General features: G+C 39.9%; 1 protein-coding gene across 3 annotated transcripts in view; it reads left to right on the forward strand.

The window, feature by feature from the left end:
• LOC103464061 (cadherin-2-like) overlaps positions 1–23151 on the forward strand; it is a 158277-nt gene that overhangs the window by 12307 nt on the left and 122819 nt on the right. For all 3 annotated transcript variants that reach the window (XM_081606665.1, XM_081606666.1, XM_081606664.1), the window contains exon 2: positions 6138–6264. In XM_081606665.1, the coding sequence (XP_081462791.1) occupies positions 6138–6264 (127 nt within the window). The remainder of the gene's footprint in view (positions 1–6137; positions 6265–23151) is intronic.

The following is a 23151-nucleotide window of genomic DNA, read 5'->3' on the forward strand; positions in this document are numbered from 1 at the left end:
AACATTAGGGCTTCAACCATAACTGACATTATATCAATGTTGATTCAACCATCATATGCGTGTCAATTTACATGCATATTTTTGTTGATATTGCATTGAATCAGTTAGGAATCAACATTGATTCAACCTTCATCTGAATGTGGTTTCTGCATGCATATTTCTGTTGATTTTACATTGAATCAAGGTTGATTCAACCTTCATCTGAATGTGGATCTGCATGCATATTTGTGTTAATTCTACATTGAATCAGTGTTGATACAACACTCATATGAATGTGGATCTGCATGCATATTTCTGTTGATTTTACATTGATTCAGTTAGGAATCAACGTTGATTCAACCATCATCTGAATGTGGATCTACATGCAGATTTGAGTTGATTTCATATTGAATGAAAGCTAAGGTTTTATGTACATTTTTAGGCCTATAGGTCTGCATCATAACATACCACTAAAAGTTTCTTCACTGGTGTTAAACACTATATTATTGGCAGATCATGGGTAAAGTATGTACAAAAGTTTAAAAATGACAACATAGCTTTGATATAACATTTTATTTAAGAAAAGAGCGACAAATCTTTAAACATATTTGACTCCTTTTTGACTATCACAACAGTCTATTGTCCACAAAAGAACAGAGTCCGTGCGTTTAAGCTTTGTACTGTATGAACTAGGGAAACAGTACAAGTTGTGGTAATCCCAGTTAGACTGTGGTTGGCATCACTTTGATTCCTTGCGATGTATTCCTCTCGTTCTGGTGTGTAATGAAGCCACTTCTTGACAGTTTTGCTGCAGTCCTCAAGAGTCAGCTTTCGGTCAAACTGCAGATCAACGGCTGAAAAACACAAAAATAAAAGTGAGGACGTTGCCAGTTAGAAAGATGATAAACATTTGAAAAGTTCTGAAAGACATTGAAAGATTAAACATGTACACTCACTGTTAAGTTAATATTTATCTTAATGTTTACGTATACAACTACATTTACCTGTCAAGCTGCATTCCAGTGTAGGATTTATGATTCTGCACTCATGTTAAAATGAGGGAATCAATATTTAAAATAAAGTTTGCTTATCAGAAAACCTAAAGATAAAACTCAGGGAGGGTCAGGGTTTATTTAACACACCAGAGACAAATAAATAGAGCAAAAGGTGATTTATACTGTAGTTGGAAATATTATTTATAATTTATACAGAATAAACTTCCATCAAATAGCTGGTTTAATCTTCACTCAACTACAAATATTTCCAAGTAAGTTGATTAAATTCATTCAAAAATGCCCATATGCTGATATGCCTTTTCCGGCTCAAGACCATGGCCTCGGATTTGGAGGCACTGAGTCTCATCCCGGCCGCTTCACTCTCGGCTGCGAACCGCTCCAGTGAGAGCTGCAAATCACGTTCCGATGAAGCCAACAGGACCACATCATCCGCAAAAAGCAGAGATGTGATCCTAAGGCCACCAAAACGGATCCCCTCAACACCTCGGCTGCGCCTAGAAATTTTGTCCATAAAAGTAATGAACAGAATCGTTGATAAAGGGCAGCCGTGGCAGAGTCCAACTCCGTCGCGTGAGCCAACACAACCCTGCAACATCCAGAGCCTTAAGGAACTCCGGGCGGATCTCATCCACCCCTGGGGCCCTGCCACCGAGGAGCTTTTTGACTACTTCGGCGACCTCATCCCCAGAGATTGGAGAGCCCAACCCAGAGTCCCCAGGCTCAGCTTCCTCAACAGAAGGCATGTTGGTGGGATTGAGGAGGTCTTCAAAGTATTCCGCCCACCGGCCCACAATGTCCCACAACGTCCCAAGTTGAGGTCAGCAGCACACCATCCCCACTATAAACAGTGTTGGTGCTGCACTGAGACGCCGGATGGTGGACCAGAATCGCCTCGAAGCCATACAGAAGTCTGTCTCCATGGCCTCTCCAAACTCCTCCCACGCCCGAGTTTTTGTCTCAGCAACAACCCGAGCCGCATGCCGTTTCGCCCTCCGGTACCCAACAGCTGCTTCTGGAGTCCCACAGGCCAAAAAGGCCCGGTAGGACTCCTTCTTCTGCTTGACAGCATCGCTCACCGATGACTAACCCCCACTTAGTAATAAAATGTTCTGACCCAGAACTCAAGGATGGGGGGAGGGAAGAAGGGATGAGAGGTTGTAAAGAGGGGAAGACTGGGAGGAGCAGGTGGGTGTGGGGAGTTTTGGGAGGGAGTAGGGGGAGATGAGAAGGTGATGAACGGTGCAACAAACTGCACAGATTGCACACAATGGTAAATCAACATTGAATTATAGTCAGAATGTTTTTTTTTTGTTGTGGTCGACAAATGATGGTGGATCAACCATCAAACAACCATCCAGCTCTAATCAAGTAACCAATGTTGAAACTGTCATTGAATCAATTTTGTTTTGTGGTTGAAATCTAATGAATGCAATGCCGATGTCTGATCAACGTCTGATCAATGTTGAATCAGTGTATGCTGTTTTGCCGCACACCTTCCCCTCCTCTCCTCCTAATCAGAGCTCTGGGTCAGAGCATTTTATTAGTGAGTGGGGGTTATCACATTTTAAATTAACCACTATAAAGGATATTGGGTGATGATTCATTTCTGTACATTTTCTTACTTGTTCATAAAAATTCCTACTGGCTGTTTGTGTGTGATATATTGACACAAAAACCTCTACAACTTACTACAAGGAGTGGAGCGGTCCACCCCTGCTATTTACATAAGTGAGATGTCCCAAACACACAGCTGCTTCGCTGTTGGCTTGTTTGCAAAAGATGTTAATTCAATGTTGAATTGGCATCATGTGCAATCTGGGTACAGAACAGAATCACAACTCAATGCTGTCAACACATAGTGCTTTAGTTAAAACATGATTAACCCTCACCTAAAATGGGGTGTGCTGTGGTGGTGCAGGGGTTGGTTAAGCACAACCCACATATGGAGGACTGGAGGACCAGTGCTGAAACACACTGGATTCGATGTTGGCATTTCAATCAATGGATATCGACAATAAATCAACATTGATTCAATGACACACATTCAACGTTAGTTAATTGGCTAAAATTGAATGGTTGTTTGATGGTTGCTCCAGTTTTGTCATTGACCTCAATCATAAATTCAACCTTTGTGAATTTATGATTGAACATTGAATTAACATCTTTTGCAAACAAGCCAACAGCGTGTTTGGGCCATCACACTCATAAATGGTACGGGTGGACAGCTTCACTGCTTGTAGTAAGTTGTAGATGATTTTGTGTCAATACATCACACAGTCAGTAAGAATTTTTATTTCAAGTAAAAAAAATGTACAGAAAGGAATCACCACTCAATAACCTCTACAGTGTTATTAAAAATGTGATAACCCTCGCTCAGTAATAAAAATGCTCTCACCCAGAACTCTGATGAGGAGGAGAGGAGGGGAAGAAGGTGTGTGGCAAAACAGCTGACATTGATTCAACATTGATCAGACGTTGAACAGACATCGGCATTTCATTCATTAGATGAAATGCTAGTTAGTTAGTTTCAATGGTTTGATTAGATGGTTGATCCACCATCATTTGTCGTCTTCAACCAAAAATCAACGTTTCTAACTATTTTTCAACGTTGATTTAACATCGTGTGCTATCTGGGTAACTTCCATGTCCTCCATTGTTGTGTTTTGTTTGTGTCATGACAGATCATGTTGCTCTGGGAGCACCCAGCTATATGACGACCCCACCCACTACAGGTGTTTCTCAACTGTAATGAAAAACCACCTGATCTGTGTAGGGGAGAGATGAGCCAGATCCAGCTTTGCTGCTAATAGCTGGTGGGAAAAGGCAAATTCTAAATGGTTCACCAAAAATGGGCAGACCTGATACTTCTTGTGCATTGTCTTCGTTTCTCACAATAGCCTTTTGGAATTTTAGTCCTGACCTCTTGATAGAAACAATGTACCAGTGCACAAAATTTTAAACATGATGTTGTCTCCCACCCCTGTAATTTACGGTTGTGATGATCTTACCAGGCTTACAAGATTCTGCCATTTTCCTCCAATTATTGTAACAGTCATCCATGGTCTAATCACCTTGGTGATTCAGACTGCAGGACGAATAAACTAACACAAAGACATTTTTTCCTGTCTTACTGAAAGGTTCATGAACTTTTGTGTGTGTTTTGCCTAAGAACAGACAAGCTTAAACTCTTGTAAACTGATTCCCGGTTCTAAAGTAACATCAGCAACTAGATGCATGGATTTTCTGTGCTTTAGCTCTGAGGAGGAGATGGTTCTGTTTTTTTCTCTGTCCTTTTGATCAACTTTTCTTTCCTGCAATATTAGAATTTCAACCGTTTGAGGGTTCCAGTCATGAAGTCTACACATCATCTTATCCACAAAGAGCAGGCTAACATACTCTCAGCTGGGTATCAACTCACTTCAAACTACAGAACAGAAGACACAGGATGTGTCTTATGTGTTTAACTCAAAGACATTTGAATGTCTCACTTCATCCCTTTGATGAGCCCTCCTGAAGAGAATGTCATCCAGATGCATTAAAACATAATCTCAGAAAAACCTTTTACTCCAAGTTCTACTGATCTGTATACTTATACTTTGTTATGTAACTCCAGTGGATGAAATCTGAACTTTGCTGTAAATGCCTGTAGACTTTTAATTAAAGACAGATATATAAGAAGGCTTCTGTTCTTATGATTAAAATTGTAGTGTTATGTTACAACTGGATTATTTTTAGATCCGAATTCTTTTCTCGCTTGTTTCTTCCTTACTTACTTGTTTTGTGACAGATATAGAGTACACTCCTGATCATAACAATGTTGGAAGTAGAGCCTCAAAATGTAGGGACAGAAGATAGAAGCAGAACATAAAGAAGCAAAATAGGTATAGTTTTGTCAAGACTAATATGGAAAATCCTGAAACAGGCACACAATAGACCCTCGTGTACTTGGAGGGGTTAGAGACCACAGCTAAAAGACAGCTGCTCTAAAATATTTATTACAGCCTATTTTAATGAACCAAACACTGCAATATTCATTATCAGTGAAAACCATTTTGGCACTACTGAAGAAGCTGACATCTACAGTGTTTCTCATCATCACTCTTATGGGTATGACCAATCAGCATCAAGGAAAATGAATGGTGCTTCTAGATTGGCTGCTTTGAAAATGCCAGCCAATAGCAAGTCATTGTAGTATTATGCTTAGGTATTTCAGCTACCCACACTGCATTTTTGAATATTTTAGATATGATCAGCAAAAAATCTGTGAATAGGTGGATTTTTGTTGAATAATTTGGAGCAGTGTTCTACAGAAAATCTATACAGTAGTTTTTTTTTTTTTTTAATTCGATAATTTGGTTATGATCCATCAGCACAGAATGCATTTTTAATTTCTTCTGCTAACTTAAAAACTTGATCAGGACTAAAAAAAAAAAAGCCAAGCCAGCTGAATTCTGGCAAAATGTTGCAAAGATTGTGTGTGAGTCATTAGAGCAGTTTCTGTTAATTCTGGAAGAGATAAAAGCCAGCCCATTTACCCCATCTCCCCCACAACATAATTTCTTCCAATCCCCTACGAACACACTGACAGGCAAAGTGAAAGTGACCATTTCAAGTTTTTGACTTAAGCAGAAGTTGAACAGGATCCTTACTTTAATCACAAAAGTACAGACCTCACACACTCCAGCCTGATCTAGACCTCTCTGTGGCGCAAGCAGACTGCTGCTATTTTCTCAACCAGCAACCCAGAAGTCCAGAAGATACTTACTTACATTTATTTAACAACCCAGAAACTCCTATTCTTCCAACCCAGAAAAGGAATTAGATCAGAGGATACTTATACTATATGCTTATTATGCGTGAAATAATTGACCCAGTTATCTGCTGCTGGTTCTGCTGATTAATAATGGTGTCTGACTGGACCTTAGCAGGATTTATGTTTCACGTTATTGTGCCTCAGTGTTGCATGATGGAGGAATTAATGAAAAAAATGTTCAACCAGGCTAAGTTCCAGTTGCAGACGCGTTTTCATTGGCCGGCATATTTAGGTAAAGTTTTGTACAGAAAGATGTTTATCAGGTTAACAGCACATTTTGCAGCTGGAAGAATGATTTTCTTCCTCCCATCTCTTTCCTCTATCTACAGGTTGCTGTTCTGGCCGAGCTGTCGTCAAGCAGGCAGGATCGTTTGCCATGCACAAAGGGCTTTTCACAAGAGGAATACTACACTAAAACTGAGTCAGAGATGGCAGAGGGGCAGGCTGTGTTTAACGGTGAGCGCACGCACACACACGCACGCGCGCGCACACACACACAACAGTTCCAGTATTGCTGCAGTTGGAGTGTCCTGCTGGTTTTTGAATGACAATGAAGCTTTAATACCGACTCAGTGGGGTTAATGAGTGTGATGGGACATTCTGTTAGGTACGGACTCTATATGTGTTCCTCTGGTTTCAGCAACGTTCAAAACAAAGGCCCATAATATGTGTGCTAAATTTGTGGTTGATAAATATTTTTTACAAAGCAGTCATTAAAATATTTGTACTTTTTTGGTAGTTGCTCTTGTTTTTGCTCAATGTCTTTATCCCATTTCAAACAAATGCCCTGCTGCACAGCTCAACAGCTGAGGAAAACACAAGGCTAATTGCTGGTTTGAGTGTGATCATTACTCCTTCAGATTGTGGAGAATAACTCCAACAGCTGCAGGTATTGTTGAAGCACAAGGGGTGTAAATTATCTTACCTTTTCTGCATATATATATATATATATATATATATATATATATATATATATATAAATTCCCTTCTCACCCTCCGCGGGTGGTCTGTTTCATCCTCTGAGCTCGGGTCCTCTACCAGAGGCCTGGGAGCTTGAGGGTTCTGCGCAGTATCTTGGCTGTGCCTAGAACTGCACATTTCTGGACTGAGATGTCTGATGTTGTTCCTGGGATCTGTTTGAGCCACTGCTCCATATATATATATATACATATATATGTATAAGATATGTTTTTTCCTGCCGATACTGATTCCGATCACCCATGAGGGCCGATCACCGATACCGATCACATAATTTTTTTAAAATTAAAAGCACTACCATGAATTCACCTTAATTTAGACAAAATGTGTTTTTAATTACTTTTACCAAGAAAAAAACCCGGCATTGTGCAAATTGTACTACTGTCGGTAATACTATCTTTAACAGACTGAAAACATATGAAGGCTCTGAAGAGGCTAAAAAATGCTAAGAGTCAAAATAAAACCTCTCAACATTGCCAAAAAATTCAAGTATAAAACTTAACATTCAAAGGCAAATACAGGATCCATTACAATAACAATCCTGAGTTACTGAATGAAAACTTCCTGATAGCACTGCGGCTAGCTGATTACTGCTAGTTCTGATTGGCTGTTTCTGACTGAGTGGAGTATTTATGCAGAAAAGGGAGGAGGCAGAGGAGATAGATTATTTTTTCAGAGATTATCTGTCTCATGTTAGGACAGCAAAAGTTTTAAAACGTATGTAAAATTAATTTTTTTAAGTTAGATGCTGCAGCTTTAAGCAGAGGTTCGGTGTGAGAGTCACTACCAGGTGGAGCAGAAGCGGTGCTCCGTCTGTGAAATATTACTACCTGTAGCGTGGAGCAGCGGTTCAATAGCGAGAGCAGAAGCAGCATCTTACATCGCAGCTCGAAGACTTAAATAATTTTGCGGGTTATTTGTTTAGCTTTCTGATCGTCATGCTAATCCGGGTGAGTGTTTGTAGCTGTGCGCTGCTTTACCTGCTGTCTGATCCTCCATGTGTCTTTTTTACTGCAGTGAGCCTCGATATAGACAAACTCCTCAAATATGGTATTGTTTTTATGCCATATTAGATTTGTCGTGTTGATGCATTTTGACGCGCTTCACCCCACGTGCTTCAATTTTCCGCCGCAACATACAAACTTCCCCAGTCACTCAGTGTGTTATAGTTCCACATCGCTTAGGATTTGTTGCTGCGCGTTTGCGCAGTGTGAAGGAAAGAGGAGACCAGCTGCACAGGCAGGCTGCGAAATGAGATGCAGGTGATCGGTTTATGTGATCGGCAACAAGAGACCGTGATCGGCGATCACCGATCATACACTTTTTCACGGAAATCGGCTGATTATGATCGGTGGCCGATTGATCGGCACACCTCTAAAATATATATAATTGGCGTCAACGGTGGAAAATCACCCTACAAACCACTTGCAACAACTTCAAACCACTTGCACAAGTGTCCATCAAATGTGGCATATACCAAGGAGACGCTCTGTCCCCACTGCTGTTCTGCATAGGCCTGAAGCCCTTCAGCCAAATCATCAACAAGACTGGCTATGGATACCGACTCAAGAATGGGGCCACAATCAGTCACCTCCTCTACATGGTTGACATCAAGAGTGTGCGAGACATCGACTCACTGATCCACACCACCAGGATCTGACATTGGGATATCAATCGGACTAAAGAAGTGTGGTCGGATGGTTACAAAGAGAGGGAAGGTCATCCACACAGAAGGGGTCTCACTCCCAGAAGGAACAATAGCAGACATTGAGGACTGTTACAAGTTTGGGAATACCACAAGTAGGCCTGTCACGATAAACGATAAATCAATTAAACGCACGATAAATTAAACCTATCGACCTCATTTTAATTATCGGCTTTATCGTCTCTTCCTGCCTTTTTTCTTTCTGTTGATGACACTGATTGAAAAAAGGCTCAGCTCCGGTGCTCTCCATTGACCCTCCCTTCCTCATTTTCTTAGTGTAATGTCCAGCGCACACGATACGAGTTGTCAGCTGATTGTCGGCCCATAATTTCAAAACTTGAGAGACCACACATTAGCCGACAGAAATCCTAGGTACACGAAGTACGTTCATGTGTTGTCCAGCCACATGGGCAGGATATAATGGCTACAAGTCCAGTTGACTAATTTTAATATCAGGCAATCAATGCTTTACTAGAATCTACCTGTGACGCATGTTGCTAGAGTCAGCGTAAAGTTCTGACTGAATGAAAATCATTATAACCTATTTATGTCACGTTAACGAAGAACAGCTGAAAACTTACCGGGTTTTTCAACTGCGGTAGCAATTTGGCTCCAACTCCTCTCCTTGTGATTTCTGTATTCTTTGCACAAAATGTTGAATAAATATTAATGTTGTTTCTACTTATCATCTCCAATGTCCGCTGGACTTCGGGTTGCGTCGTGTCAACTGTTTGGGATTCCTCTCCGTAATTTCCCCTCAGGAAGCGCAGAGGAGAATCCACGCTTTCTGATTGGCTACTTGTCACATTCAGCGTTAAGCTCCCAGTCGGGGAAAACCAATGATTTTGATTGGAGCGCCACGACGATCTACCGTTACCCACCATGCACTACAGGATGATCGGTTATGAAATCACCAGCGACAATCTTAGATCGGCCAACAATCTAAGATTCGTAAGGGGAAAATAGGGGCAAGAAATCGTGTAGTATGAACTACTGCATTAGGTAGTCGGATGTGCCCATCTTCTCTATCTAAATCTAGGGATTATTGAAGGACAATATAGTATACAGACTTCATAATCTGCACTCTTTTGGTTGAATGCAGTATTTATTTCCACTTTGACTTTATCTTGTTTAGTTTTTATTCAAGTACGTTTTTTGTTAATGGAGACTGTTTTATTTATTTCGTTTATCAGTTCCAGTGTTATGTGTATCTATCTATGGCAGGAAATCACATGCATTATTAGTCATTTCCATTAAATCAGTGTCAAGAGGTCTTGAAACAATATTTATTGCAATAATTTTTTAGACAATTAATCGTCCAGCAAAATTTGTTGTTGTGACAGGCCTAACCACAAGCGAATGGCAACCTCAATGAGGTCACAAGGAAAGGAGCCACAGCCAAATACCTCCAACAAATAAGGCAAGTCTTGAGAAGCCAGCTCAATGGCAAGAACAAGATCCGTGCGATAAACACCTGTGCCTTACTAGTAATCAGATACCCTGCAGGACTAATTAGCTGGCCAAAGGAGGAGATAAACACCACAGATGTTAAGACTCGGAAACTTGGATGGAGGGTTCCACCCCAAATCCAGCACCATCCAGAGACTGTACACTCTGTAAGGAAGGAGGCAGAGGACTAGTGAGTGTGAGAGCCACTGTCCAGGATGAAACATCCAAGATCCATAAATACATCAAGGACAAAGCCTTAACAGACGATGTGCTCAGTGAATGTCTCAGACAATGGGGAACAGAGGACGAGGTGCTGGAGGTACCATCATGGGAGGACAAGCAGGGGTGAAAGTAAGGGGGTACAGCAGGGTACTGCATACCCCTAAAATATTTAGTGGGGGTACGCAGTACCTGCAAGAGAGGGGAGCGGCTGTCTGCTGTAAAAAAATCATTGGGTTTACTGTGCAGCTGTGAGTGCGCCCACTAATTAGCCATGACTGATTAGTTTTTCAAGAACAATCTAAAACACGACTTAATCAGTTAATAAATAACATTTTTCCCATTTCATATTGTTTCTGAACTGTTTGTGCTTTGCTAGAGCAGCAGTGCAATATGTCGATCGCGGAAGGTTTTGAGTCGATCTAGGCATTAGGGGACGAACTGAACGCCGCCAGGGCGCTGAGACCAGCACGTCCTCCTCTGGCTCCTTATCAAAAACTTTCGTAACTTTATTAAAGAACAACAAAACCAACTAAACGTGTTAAAATTAATGACCCAACAACAATAATAATCTCAGTGATTATTGTTTCAACAAGGTGTTCGCAAATCTGTGCGTTTCGGTTCCATTAATAGCAGAGCAGGAGTTTAAAATTAACTAATCAACAACCGCTGTGTTCAGGGAGGCTTATTAATGGTCGCAAAATAAATATCAAGTCTGCAAACCTAATATCGTAACGGACTGAATGTTATGTTTTTGACGTAACCTCTGGTTGGCAGGAGGTTGCCATGGCAACGGGTGTGCTTAAATGACAGAGAGAGACGGAGAGTAAAAAGGTGCGAGTGGTTTTGAGTTGATCACCTGTTCGGGTTGTTTTACCTTTCTCTTGGAACCAGTTTAAAAGCTAAAATGAATGGTTATATGCCAGACATGGAAAACTGGGATGCACTCCATGCCATGATGTTCAGAATTTAGGTCTCATGGCATCTCATGGTGTCAACATTGCAGCCAGTGGGCTGAAGGAAATGCAGCTTTATTTTGTAGCAATTCAAGAGCTACCCAGCTTATAACATATATATATATATATAATTTATATGTTTTTTTTGTCATAGTATCCCAAGAATTTAAAACTACTTTCACCCCTGAGGACAAGCCCCTACATGAGATGTACCACCGACAAATTACTGAAGTGGCTGATATCAGGAAATCCTACCAATGGCTAGAAAAAGCTGGACTCAAGGACAGCACAGAGGCACTCATCCTGGCTGCACAGGAACAGGCCCTAAACACCAGAGCAAAAGAGGCTCAGATCTACCACACCAGACGAGACCCAAGGTATAGTTTGTGCAAGGAGGCCCCTGAGACAGTCCAGCACATAACAGCAAAGGTGGTGGAGAATGACTGAGCTAAGATCCTGTAGGACTTCCAGATCCAGACAGACAAAATGGTAATGGCGAACCAACCGGACATTGTGGTTTCGTGGTGGTGGATAAACAAAAGAGGAAAGCGGTTGTGGTGGATGTAGCAATACCAAGTGATTGCAACATCAGGAAAAAGGAGCACAAGGAACTGGAGAAATACCAGGGCCTCAGAGAGGAACTGGAAAAGGCCTGGAAGGTGAAGACAACAGTGGTTCCTGTGGTCATCAGGGCAGTCACCCCCAAACTGGAGCAGTGGCTCAAACAGATCCCAGGAACAACATCAGACATCTCAGTCCAGAAATGTGCAGTTCTAGGCACAGCCAAGACACTGTGCCGAACTCTCAAGCTCCCAGGCCTCTGGTAGAGACCCAAGCTAAGCTCAGAGGATGAGAGAGACCACCCGTGGAGGGTGAGAAGGGAATTATATATATATATATATAATTTTTTTGTGTGTGTGTGCGTGTGTGTGCGTGTGTGTGTGGGTGTGTACATACGTGTTGGTCAAAATGGACCAGTCAACTGGCTCCTCTGATTATGACCAGGCAGCAGAAAAACTTAAGAAAAGCACAGTCTGGAGACCCAGTACTTGAGAAGAAAGGTGTGATCTGTGCCAGGGGCATGGTATAGGAGGGAAAAGTGATGACAATTCTAAAGACCCTGACCAACAGGGGCCCTTCCACAATTTATTTATTGTTCGTAGAAATAAAAAAAAATTGGGGCCTTGTCAATTACAAAATTAATCATATTGTATTTTCGAAGATTGTTTTTAGCAATAAAAATTTTATGTTCCCACTCCCAGATCAAAAACACACATCCATATTTGCCCTGAAACCAGTTCTGTATGAAATGGTTCCTTCCTGCATTGGAGCACTTGAGAGTGACGCTGTTCAGCAGTAGACAGTAGGAAACAAAAACAACTGTGGCAGTTACTATGCTGCTAAGAAAAGTTAGAAAATCAGGTTTTCAAAAAAATAGAGAGAGGGAGAGAGAGAAAAAGGCAAACGTGTCAATTTATAACCCAGTTTTTCTCCAAGACAGGTGAGTAGACTGTGTGAGATTATCAACCATTTAGCACAGTTAGCATAGCTACAAACTCCTTTTCACTAGAATTTAATGAATTAAGGAAAAAAATTACCAACATATTCATATACAGGTCCTTCTCAAAAAATTGGCATATTGTGATAAAGTTCATTATTTTCCACAATGTAATGATAAAAATTAAACTGTCATATATTTTAGATTAATTGCACACCAACTGAAATATTTCCGGTCTTTTATTGTTTTAATACTGGTGATTTTGGCATGCAGCTCATGAAAACCCAAAATTCCTATCTCAAAAAATTTGCATATTTCATCCGACCAATAAAAGAAAAGTGTTTTAATACCAAAAAAGTTAACCTTCAAATAATTATGTTCAGTTATGCACTAAATACTTGGTCGGGAATCCTTTTGCAGAAATGACTGCTTCAATACGGCGTGGCATTGAGGCAATCAGCCTGTGGCACTGCTGAGGTGTTATGGAGGCCCAGGATGCTTCGATAGCGGCCATAAGCTCATCGAGAGTGTTGGGTCTTGCGTCTCTCAACTTTCTCTTCACAATATCCCACAGATTCTCTATGGGGTTCAGGTCAGGAAAGTTGGCAGGAAAATTGAGCACAATAATACCATGGTCAGTAAACCATTTACCAGTGGTTTTGGCACTGTGAGCAGGTCATGCTGAAAAATGAAATCTTCATCTCCATAAAGCTTTTCAGCAGATGGAAGCATGAAGGGCTCCAAAACCTCCTGATAGCTGCTGCATTGACCTGCCCTTGATAAAACACAGTGGACCAACACCAGCAGCTGACATGGCTCCCCAGACCATCACTGACTGTGGGTACTTGACACTGGACTTCTGGCATTTTGCCATTTCCTTCTCTCCAGTCTTCCTCCAGACTCTGGCACCTTGATTTCCGAATGACATGCAAAATTTGCTTTCATCCAAAAAAAGTACTTTGGACCACTGAGCAACAGTCCAGTGCTGCTTCTCTGTAGTCCAGGTCAGGCGCTTCTGCCGCTGTTTCTGGTTCAACAGTGGCTTGACCTGGGGAATGTGGCAACTGTAGCCCATTTCCTGCACACGCCTGTGCACGGTGGCTCTGGATGTTTCTACTCCAGACTCAGTCCACTGCTTCTGCAGGTCCCCCAAGGTCTGGAATAGGCCCTTCTCCACAATTTTCCTCAGGGTCCGGTCACCTCTTCTCGTTGTGCAGCGTTTTCTGCCACACTTTTTCCTTCCCACAGACTTCCCACTGAGGTACCTTGATGCAGCACTCTGGGAACAGCCTATTCGTTCAGAAATTTCTTTCTGTGTGTTACCCTCTTGCTTGAGGGTGTCAATGATGGCCTTCTGGACAGCAGTCAGGTCGGCAGTCTTACCCATGATTGCGGTTTTGAGTAATGAACCAGGCTGGGAGTTTTTAAAAGCCTCAGGAATCTTTTGATTCAGATGATTAGGCTAATTGCTCTTTCAGAGAACATTTTCATGATATGCAAATTTTTTGAGATAGGAATTTTGGGTTTTTATGAGCTGTATGCCAAAATTATCAGTATTAAAACAACATCCATCCACACAAACACACCCCTGCAGTTTTTGTTTCATACGTTTTATATTGAAAGTCACTGATTTGGAAAATTTTCTTTAGCCTGATTTTGTTATTTTTTGTCACTTATATAAATTATTTGTACCTGTCAAGTCTCCTGTTTTGGCCAGGAAACTACCATATTTTACCCCTCTTTCCCACAGTCTCTCTTATTAGCATGTTCCTATTAATTTCCAGTATAATAATATTATAATTATAATAAGAATTTATATGCCTCTCCAAACTGAATAAAGTCACTAGCCTCACGAGAATTGCCACCTGCATTTGCCTGGGCGGCAGTTGTCGTGAGGTTAATGCCGACAGCCAGTTCCGTTTATCTGTGCTACCCATAAATCCGTCCTACCTTATGGTAATGCGGATGTGCACATCGGACGTCACATACTGCTTACTCAGGAGATTTCTTATAAATACGTCCTACCTGTGGAAGTATCGTTTCATGTATTTTATTTCATCAAAAATTATGGTAAGTTTTTAAAATTTATTTTATACCTGGATTTCATGAAGCTGCTGTATTACTTCATGTTCTTCTTAGTTTACATAACAGGCAGCTTGCAAATATATTCATAAATGGTTTTAGTTTGCCGTCTGCAAAGTTGTTACATGAATTTTTGGTTAAAACATGTTTCTTTTTCATTTAGTGGGGTAGAGAATCTGAGCTGCACAGTGGCGCAGATGGTAGCAAGAAAGTCCTGGGTTCAATTCTTGGCCTAAGGTCTTTCTGCATGGAGTTTGCGTGTTCTCCCTGTGCACGTGTGGATTCTCTCTGGGTACTTAAGCTTTTTCCCACAGTCATAAAGAGATATCCTTAATTCTCTAAATTCTACGTAGGAGTGTGTGTGTGTGGATGCATAATTGTTTGTCCCGTCTAGTTCTGTTTTGCCCTGCCATGGTGTACCCCCCCGGTCGTAGGTTTTCACACCCAGGAAAAGCACTGGGTGTGAGAACCTAGTGCTTTTCCTACTCAAGTAAAATAATTGATACTTTATGAAAAATTTCTCAAGTAAAAGTAAAAAGTAGCAAAAATACTCCTAAAAATAATTTTTTTCTAAAAAGTTACTCAAATAAATGTCAATGAGTAAATGCAACTATTTTCTACCCAACTCTGCATAATTGTATAAAATTATATCATAATGAAACAGTTTTTTCAAATCACCTCCAATCTGGGCAGTTCTTGGAGGTTATGTTTTATCAAAGAAGAAGTTACAGAAAGTTAAAGAAAAAGGATCTACAAGCCTTTTTCTCAGCGTGAAGCAGAGAAAAAGAAGTCGGCTCTCTGTAGAAAAAATTGCTTATTGCTCCAGCACATTCAGAGGAAACCGTAGAGAAGTTGGTAGGCCTTCTGGAAAGTTGATTCAGCTGGGAATCAACTTTCCCAGAGCAGTGTTTTGGCAGTGGACATTTGTATGGGTGTGTGCATGTGTGTACGTCTGTTTATAATAACTCTATTAAAGGGCTGTTGCTCAGCTTTTGCAGCATATCAGTTATTTTGGGTATCATCCAATCTGTGTTTGCATAATGTAAATGTTGTTGCCTTTGTCTTCACCATAGTGGCTCATGTGTGTGTGTGTGTGCGTGCGTGTGTGTGTATGTGTGAGAGAGAGTAATTCAGACTGAAGTCAGCAGCTGCCCTATACTTCCTGTATAGTGCAGTAGGGCTTCTTGCTCTGACCTTCCCGTTTTCCCATCTCACTGTTTTAGCAGTGAGCATTAGTTAGTGATTCTGCCCAGTCCAGCCAACTGCTGGTTGGGCAGGCCTCCCCAGCTGGAAACCCCCATTCAGTACTCACTGCACGCATTCATCTATCCACACTTTCTATTAAATTCCCCCTTTTTCGTCTACTCTTCCTTTTTTCAAAATGTTCTCCTCTTGTCATGCAGGAGGTTATTCTACTTTTCTCCAACCCCTTCCAGCTTCCCTTTGAACAAGACTGGGAAAGTACAACTGAGATACTTTATTCTTCCATGATTGGACTTGATAACACAGGTCTGCTGTAAGTCTTTACATTCAGCTTTGGTTTTGGAAGAACCAGCCTGGACAACATGCCTGTTGGTATTTCAGCTTCCCAAGCTGCAATTTCTCTTGAATATTTTAGAAATGCTTTACAAGAATAGTCTGCTAATAGGTGGATTTTCCACAAATATTTGGAGTTACATTCTACAGACAAATCAGCAATTAGGTGAATCAGCATGTACTGAACCATTAATAGAAAGTACAGATGGGGGTCCACTGTACTTTCAAATTATTGTATCTGCCAAGCTGTGTTGAAAGCAGTCTTGTGTTCTTTACAAAAATGTTAAAAGATGGGGTAACAATGTGGTGGGCGGTGCAGGCCATGTACAAGATGATATGTGCTAAAGTGACAGATGGGGTCAACGAGGGGGGGGGGGGGGGTTACATTAGGGATAAACTCTGAGCCCATTCTTCTGATGGGCACGTTGACAAATAAGCCTGGGCAGAAGCACAGATAGAACATTGTGATCTGTTGTGAGCACAGGAAGCCTGCAGAGGGGCAGATTTAATCTGGAGGGGAAATAAATGTGTAATCTTGATCAAGCAAGGAAGGTCGACTAGGGAAAAAATCATATAAAGAGTGAAATAAAAATGTGAAATTCACAGTTTTGTTACAGTTTTTCTATTTATCAAACATCTAGCATAGGGGTAGGTATACCATAGTGTTTGTCATTTACTATGATAAATTTTTATCATGATAAGATAAATGTATTGTCACAATAAATTCCACTTCTCAGGTTATCTTTCTCTGAGTCTGATGTGAGAATGTGTTGGTGATGTGAACCTGTAAGAAAGACAAATAAAGCAAAACCTGAAGGGAGTACCTTCCACTGGCAATTCTATTTTGCAGATTACTTTCCCTCTTAATGTACGGGCAAGAAGAATGTGAATTTTCCTTCTATGTTGGCATTTGTATTTGGAACTGATAAAAGACAGACTCTGTTGCTCTTAGCTCCACAGATATGGCTGGAATGTGTGCTGTGCCTGTGTGTGAATACACTCCCATGGCTTCTCCCCCAGTTGTGGTTGTTCATGTTCAATTGGATCTTGTCCTTTCATTTGTCTCTTTTTTGTGTTTTCATCTCTCCCTGGTTCTATCTTGCAGATATTTCTCTTTAATGAATGATGGCTACATGCATGACCTCACATCTGACTAATAAGTGTGTGTGAGATGTGGCAGTGGGTACTTAAGAGTGGAGCAGCAGATGCTTTAAAAGGATCCAGGACTAGTTGAACATGTTGGCCTAAATATGTTGAAATTTTACTATTAACTAAAAAATAGCTGTTTGTGATACGGCAAAACTAATAAATACTTCAAAAATGTACATCTTTTGTTATATTTTTCACCCATGGAGGTCGCCATTGTTTCACTGATAGGTCGATGACACGTTTTAGTCCATTCTGTACTGGAGACTACAGAGTAAACACAGGAAGGCTAACTTTTCCTGAGCAGTTGTTTATCATTGTTTATCATTGGGTGGTGTAATTTTAGATAATGGCACACTGTCACTATCGGCTGTGATTAAAAAAAATTTAATTGAGGCGAATCTGGATAATTTCCCACATGAAAGAAAGGAGAGCACAGTGTGAGAGCTGGAGTGGAACACAACAAAGGACCTAATCTGCTGTGGACATTTCTCCACAACACTTTGAGCCATTTATACCAGCAGAACTAATGAACAGGTGATCATTACCTTAACGAGCTAAAAATAAATGCCGTGCTGCTCCTGAGACAGGCAGAGCCGGTGTACTGTCTATCTGTGCTACCCGTAAATCCGTCCTACCTTGTGGTAATGCCCATGCGCAAATCGATGCTATGTCACATCGACATATGTCAAATCTCTGCTGAGATTTATAAGAAATCTCAGCAGATTTCTTATAAATACGTCCTACCTGTGGAAGTTTCGTTTCATGCGTTTTATTTCATCGAAGATTACGGAAAGCTTTATTTTATTCCTGGCTTTCATTAAGCTGCTGTACATGTCTTTCTTTGGTGGTTAATCAGGACAAAATATGTTGTTTTTGGGCTATTTTGTCCCTATATTTTAAAATATTTTAGTTTCATTACACTCTTTTTTTATTCTTAAGCTTTGCTGAAAAGATGTTGGTAGTGATATTTTGTGGGATTGGAATTGTGTAATAGCCGTGTAATATTAGTGTATATTCAGTGGTGGGAAGTAACGAAGTACAATTTTCGTGTATCTGTACTTTACTTAAGTAGATTTAATAATGGATACTTTCTACGTTTTGTAATGTTTGTACTTTTGTACATAAAGGAGGTCAAGTCTTTTAAAGTAATGTGTTTTATTAACTTACAGCTGCAGTCATTGTTACACTGTTTTTTACGTCTCTCTTTCTATCTCCCTTCCTCATGTTCCCACTCCCAACGATCCTCTTGCATCACCACCTAGTGGTGCGGCATATCATTACACTTTTACTCCACTACATTTTACAGTATCTGTACTTTTTACTTCACTACATTTCTACAAAACTGTCGCGTTACATCGAAGTCGCGTTGCGCTTTTTGTCCCTTAAAATGTGACGTTCAGGGACTTAAGGTGGCGCCGTAAAATCCAAGCAGTAACGTCACTTACGTGTCTGTTGTCACCCATCGCCTCCACCTTTACTCGCACGCGGAGCTCCAAGACATGCACAGTGGTTTCCTCTGAGTGGGAGATGATGTCTGTCTAATCGTCAGTAATATAATAGCTGCACAAATCAAAAGATATGGCGACATGTAAAATCAGCAGCACTTCGCTTTCACAGATGGTGGGGACTTGGTCCAACTTTTAGCGTCACTTGGAAGGAAAGCTTAAAGAAAGGTAAGCTAAGTGGACGTGAGCAAAGCTAGCGGTACTGACTGAGACACATGTTGCATCTGCGATGAAAAAAAGTTGTCACTCATGCGCTGAATTATTGTGTGGAGGTGTTGACTGAGGTGTTGCATATATGGGACAACGCTGTGACCAAAGTCTGCAATATAGTAATATGACATTCAGGAACGATCCGATTCTTCTGGACGGATCTTTACTAAGGTTGATAAGACTGAAGCCTCACTGCGTGGGTACACACTGCAGTTATTTTATTTCATATATATATTTAATTGCCGAATAAATTAAACAAGAACATAACACAGAGCATGCTCATTCCTCTTTGTTTTCGTCACCTGTCATGGTGGCAGACGTTGCAGCAGGAGGGAGGATGAGAACAGTCACATGCTCCTTCTGCTTGGTTACTTCTTGCTTATTGCGCCTTGGACAGTGTTCATAGTTGAGCCTTGTTTACCGTTAATTGCTATATTTAATGGTGCAGACAGTTCTGGTTTCTGACATTGGCAATATGGGCAACCGCTCAGGACATTTTTTTTTTTTTTAGGAATCGCAGGAGACCTCTGTGGATTGTGGCACAGAGATGAAAGCAAAACAGAATGAAGAGTTTGAATTGATACTGGTTACATTTATTTCAGCCCTAGGTATTTAATATCTAGGTGTTTTTATGGGAATGTGGATCCTTCAGATCAATTTGAGAAGCAATTTTGATACGTGCACTTAATTTTATTGTGTTAAAAATAACACAATAAAATTGTGGGGTGCCGAGATTTGGTCTTGGGTTCGGTGGTCTGGTCTAGACTACAACTCTGCTACGTGGCTCTTTGGTTCCATGTCATCCCCTGCCAGATGGATTTCTTTCAAAATAAATGCCACTAATGGCAAAAAAGTGAAGTTCATGCTGTGTTAGGACAGGAGACAAGATGTTTCCATCTCTGAAATTATGATGCATAGAATCACATATCTAAGTCTAAACTATGTTAGAGTAAACACAACATGCTTTATCTGTGGCATTGTTCATTAAAATGGCACATTTCTGATGTACTAAAATTAAATAAGATTGGTACAGCATCATTTTTTTTGTCAAAAAGCATAAAAAGTAAAAAAAAAAAGGCAGTTACTAGAGTTTACACTCTAGCAACTGACTACAGTTACAGAATTCCACCATGTATTTCAATGGCGCAAAAAATTTGCACAAAAAGGCAATTATTTCAAAAAGTACAATAGTGAATTTTAGGAAAAGACATAGCACAAATCTCCAGAAGAAGCAGAACATTTTGATATATGAATTAGCACAATTAGTTGAAGTTAGTAGAAGTAGTTAACGACCGAAAAATCTGAGCAGGATCTCAATAAGTGAGAATGCGGTAATGCATTCTCACTGATAAATAAATAAATAAATAAAGAGGCGTTCTATTGGGTGTAGAACAATAGGTGCCTGCCATGCAATGCATGGAGGCAGTGACTGACTTGCTTCTCTCCTTATGCATTGCTATGGCATGCCCCTAATTATGTTCAATTGACATAGTGTTTCTCTACGAGAAAAGCACTATGTTAAATTGTATAAAAACAATCTAGGGTTAGATTGGGGTTAGGGTTAACCCTAACTCCATCACTAATCTCAAATTGAGTGGTAGAGATGGCTTAATCTTCAAATGCTTTATGAAAGTACTGGTTTAAAGATGCATTTTGTCTAGAATTGAGCTCGGTAGCCCAACTAAACCTGCTCTGGTGGGAAAAGATTGATTTGCCTGATGGTGTCTCAGGCCTCTGTGGTTTATTTAATCATTTCATAAGCTTACAGAGAAAAGGCATAAAGAGAATGTAAGTTAAGTTGTGTCCATCTAACTATTTTAGGTAAAATAGAGGTTTCCCCCTTTTGGTTTGTAAATGCATCCAAATGCCAAGTTAATGTACATTTCATTAATATTATTTCACTAATTTGGGACCCTGTGTTTTAAAAAAGAAGTTATGTTCAAATCTGAAGCATTTCAACTAAATGACACCAACAGCAAGTTTTGCTACCAAACCTTAGTCTGCTTCTTTTTTCACCTGTTAACTGTTGAACATAGACATGCTTAAATAACACTAGGTCTATATAAGCAATTATGACAAAATTTTAAGTCCTTAAAGAGTACCTAAAGCTGAACAACTTATTTCTCCTGACAATTTCTTGAAACCACTTCTTGTTCGTCCAACATTTTAATATGCTTCATTACTGACTTATCATCAGCTGATGGATATAGAACATGTCCTGAAGAATCCACTAAATTAGATGCTGTTTTGTTTATAAAATCATGCCTTTATGATTTTTGAATACATGCATGTCATTAAACAAAATCATACCTGAACACCGCATTAAAAAAATCACTTTGACAAGCACTGACATTTTATTTTACTTATTTCATTTTAATAAAGACATTGACAGACAAAGTGAACTGCATTCAATTGACCAATGATAAGAAATTGTTCTACCAGTACACACTTTGTGCATTCTTTGGATTAAGAAATAAGTCAGAGCTGCACATATTAATAAAAAAAGAAAATAAAAGTAGAAGATCCAAAAAGATGTCTTCGTTATGTTAATTACTACAGAATCACTGAGACTGCTTAACGTAGTATTGTAGCCATTTTTTAACTGCTCAACATAAGCAGAAGTGTTGTTATTCCACTTGAAGTAAAAATAGTAACAAACGATTATTATTATTACATAGAAAATACACTAGATTTGCAGAAACATAAGTGAAAAAGAAACACACTCAATGACATGCCTGTGGAAATAATTACAGCTCTAGTAAGCCCTTTTAGAAAGTACAAAGGCACAAACAAATTAACTATTTAAAAAAAGACTATTTAATGTGACAGCTCTGTCTTTACCCGTCCGTCCTGTTATGCACACTCGGAGGCCGGTTGGTTGGTTTTTAGGTGATTTATTGCAATCTGTAATCAGTGGTTGATAAAACACATATGGCGCAGTGAGCCTCTCTACCGGTCAACCTATGGCTAACAACAGAGCGCTGAACCAACTGTGTAATTCACAAACAATTATAGTGAATTCTGACATTATATTTTCTAGGCCATTTGATCGTATAGTTTTAGAATACAAATAAAAGAATATGAATAATAAATACAACAGCAGTCATTAAAAGCTCTCTGGGGATTAGTGGAAAAGAAACATGTCATGTTGCCATAGAAACCAACAAACAAACAGGATGGCAAACACAACTGACAAACTGATAAATATAACAAACTAACTGACAAACTGATACACATATCTGACAAAATAAATTACTGACATTTAATATAACATAATTACCTGTAATCAGTGGTTGATAAAACACATATGGCGCAGTGAGCCTCTCTACCGGTCAACCTATGGCTCTGTGCAATGTAACAAAGATTACAGTTACCCTCCTGAACAAACCTCCAACACCATTTAGAAGAGAACCGGATTTGTTGACTTACCACAACAGAGTGCTGAACCAACTGTGTGGAATTTTTGGTTTTCTCATCCAATTTATAGGTAACCAGTAGGGGGCGGCAAAAACCACCAATTACAGGATAATTGTGAAACATATTTTAGCAGGAATTTCATCTGTATATCTAATACCCGTTTTATATATATATATATATATATATATATATATATATATAATACTCTGTAGATAATACTCTGTTGCCTGCAACTTCATCTGTTGATGCTGCAGCTCTCTGAGGATGATGCTCTGGAGACCTCTAGGACCTTCCTCAGTTAGGGTACAGGGCAAACCTTTAAAGTTGAATATAAATAAAAATACAACATTTAGATGCTTTTACTTTTGGTATGATTATGCATTACTTAAAAACATACTTTTAAATTTACCTCCCCGATAACAGGCAGGAAACTCCTTTAGAGTGTCTTCATAGGATGACAGAGATTTCCAATAATGGTTCATCAATAAGGATCCTCTTTTCCTCTTCCAGTCTCTCTACTGTCATAATGTCATCGATTGCCCTTGTTTTTGTGTGAAGACTGACAGAGTCTGAAATGAATTTATGAAAAGGACAAATCAACTCAGTAAAAGTTTAAATTTGTAAGTTTAGGTCAAGGAA

This window comes from Poecilia reticulata, chromosome 4 (genome assembly GCF_904066995.2).
Source record: "Poecilia reticulata chromosome 4, P_reticulata-male-v2, whole genome shotgun sequence".
NCBI classification, from domain to species: Eukaryota; Metazoa; Chordata; class Actinopteri; order Cyprinodontiformes; family Poeciliidae; genus Poecilia; species Poecilia reticulata.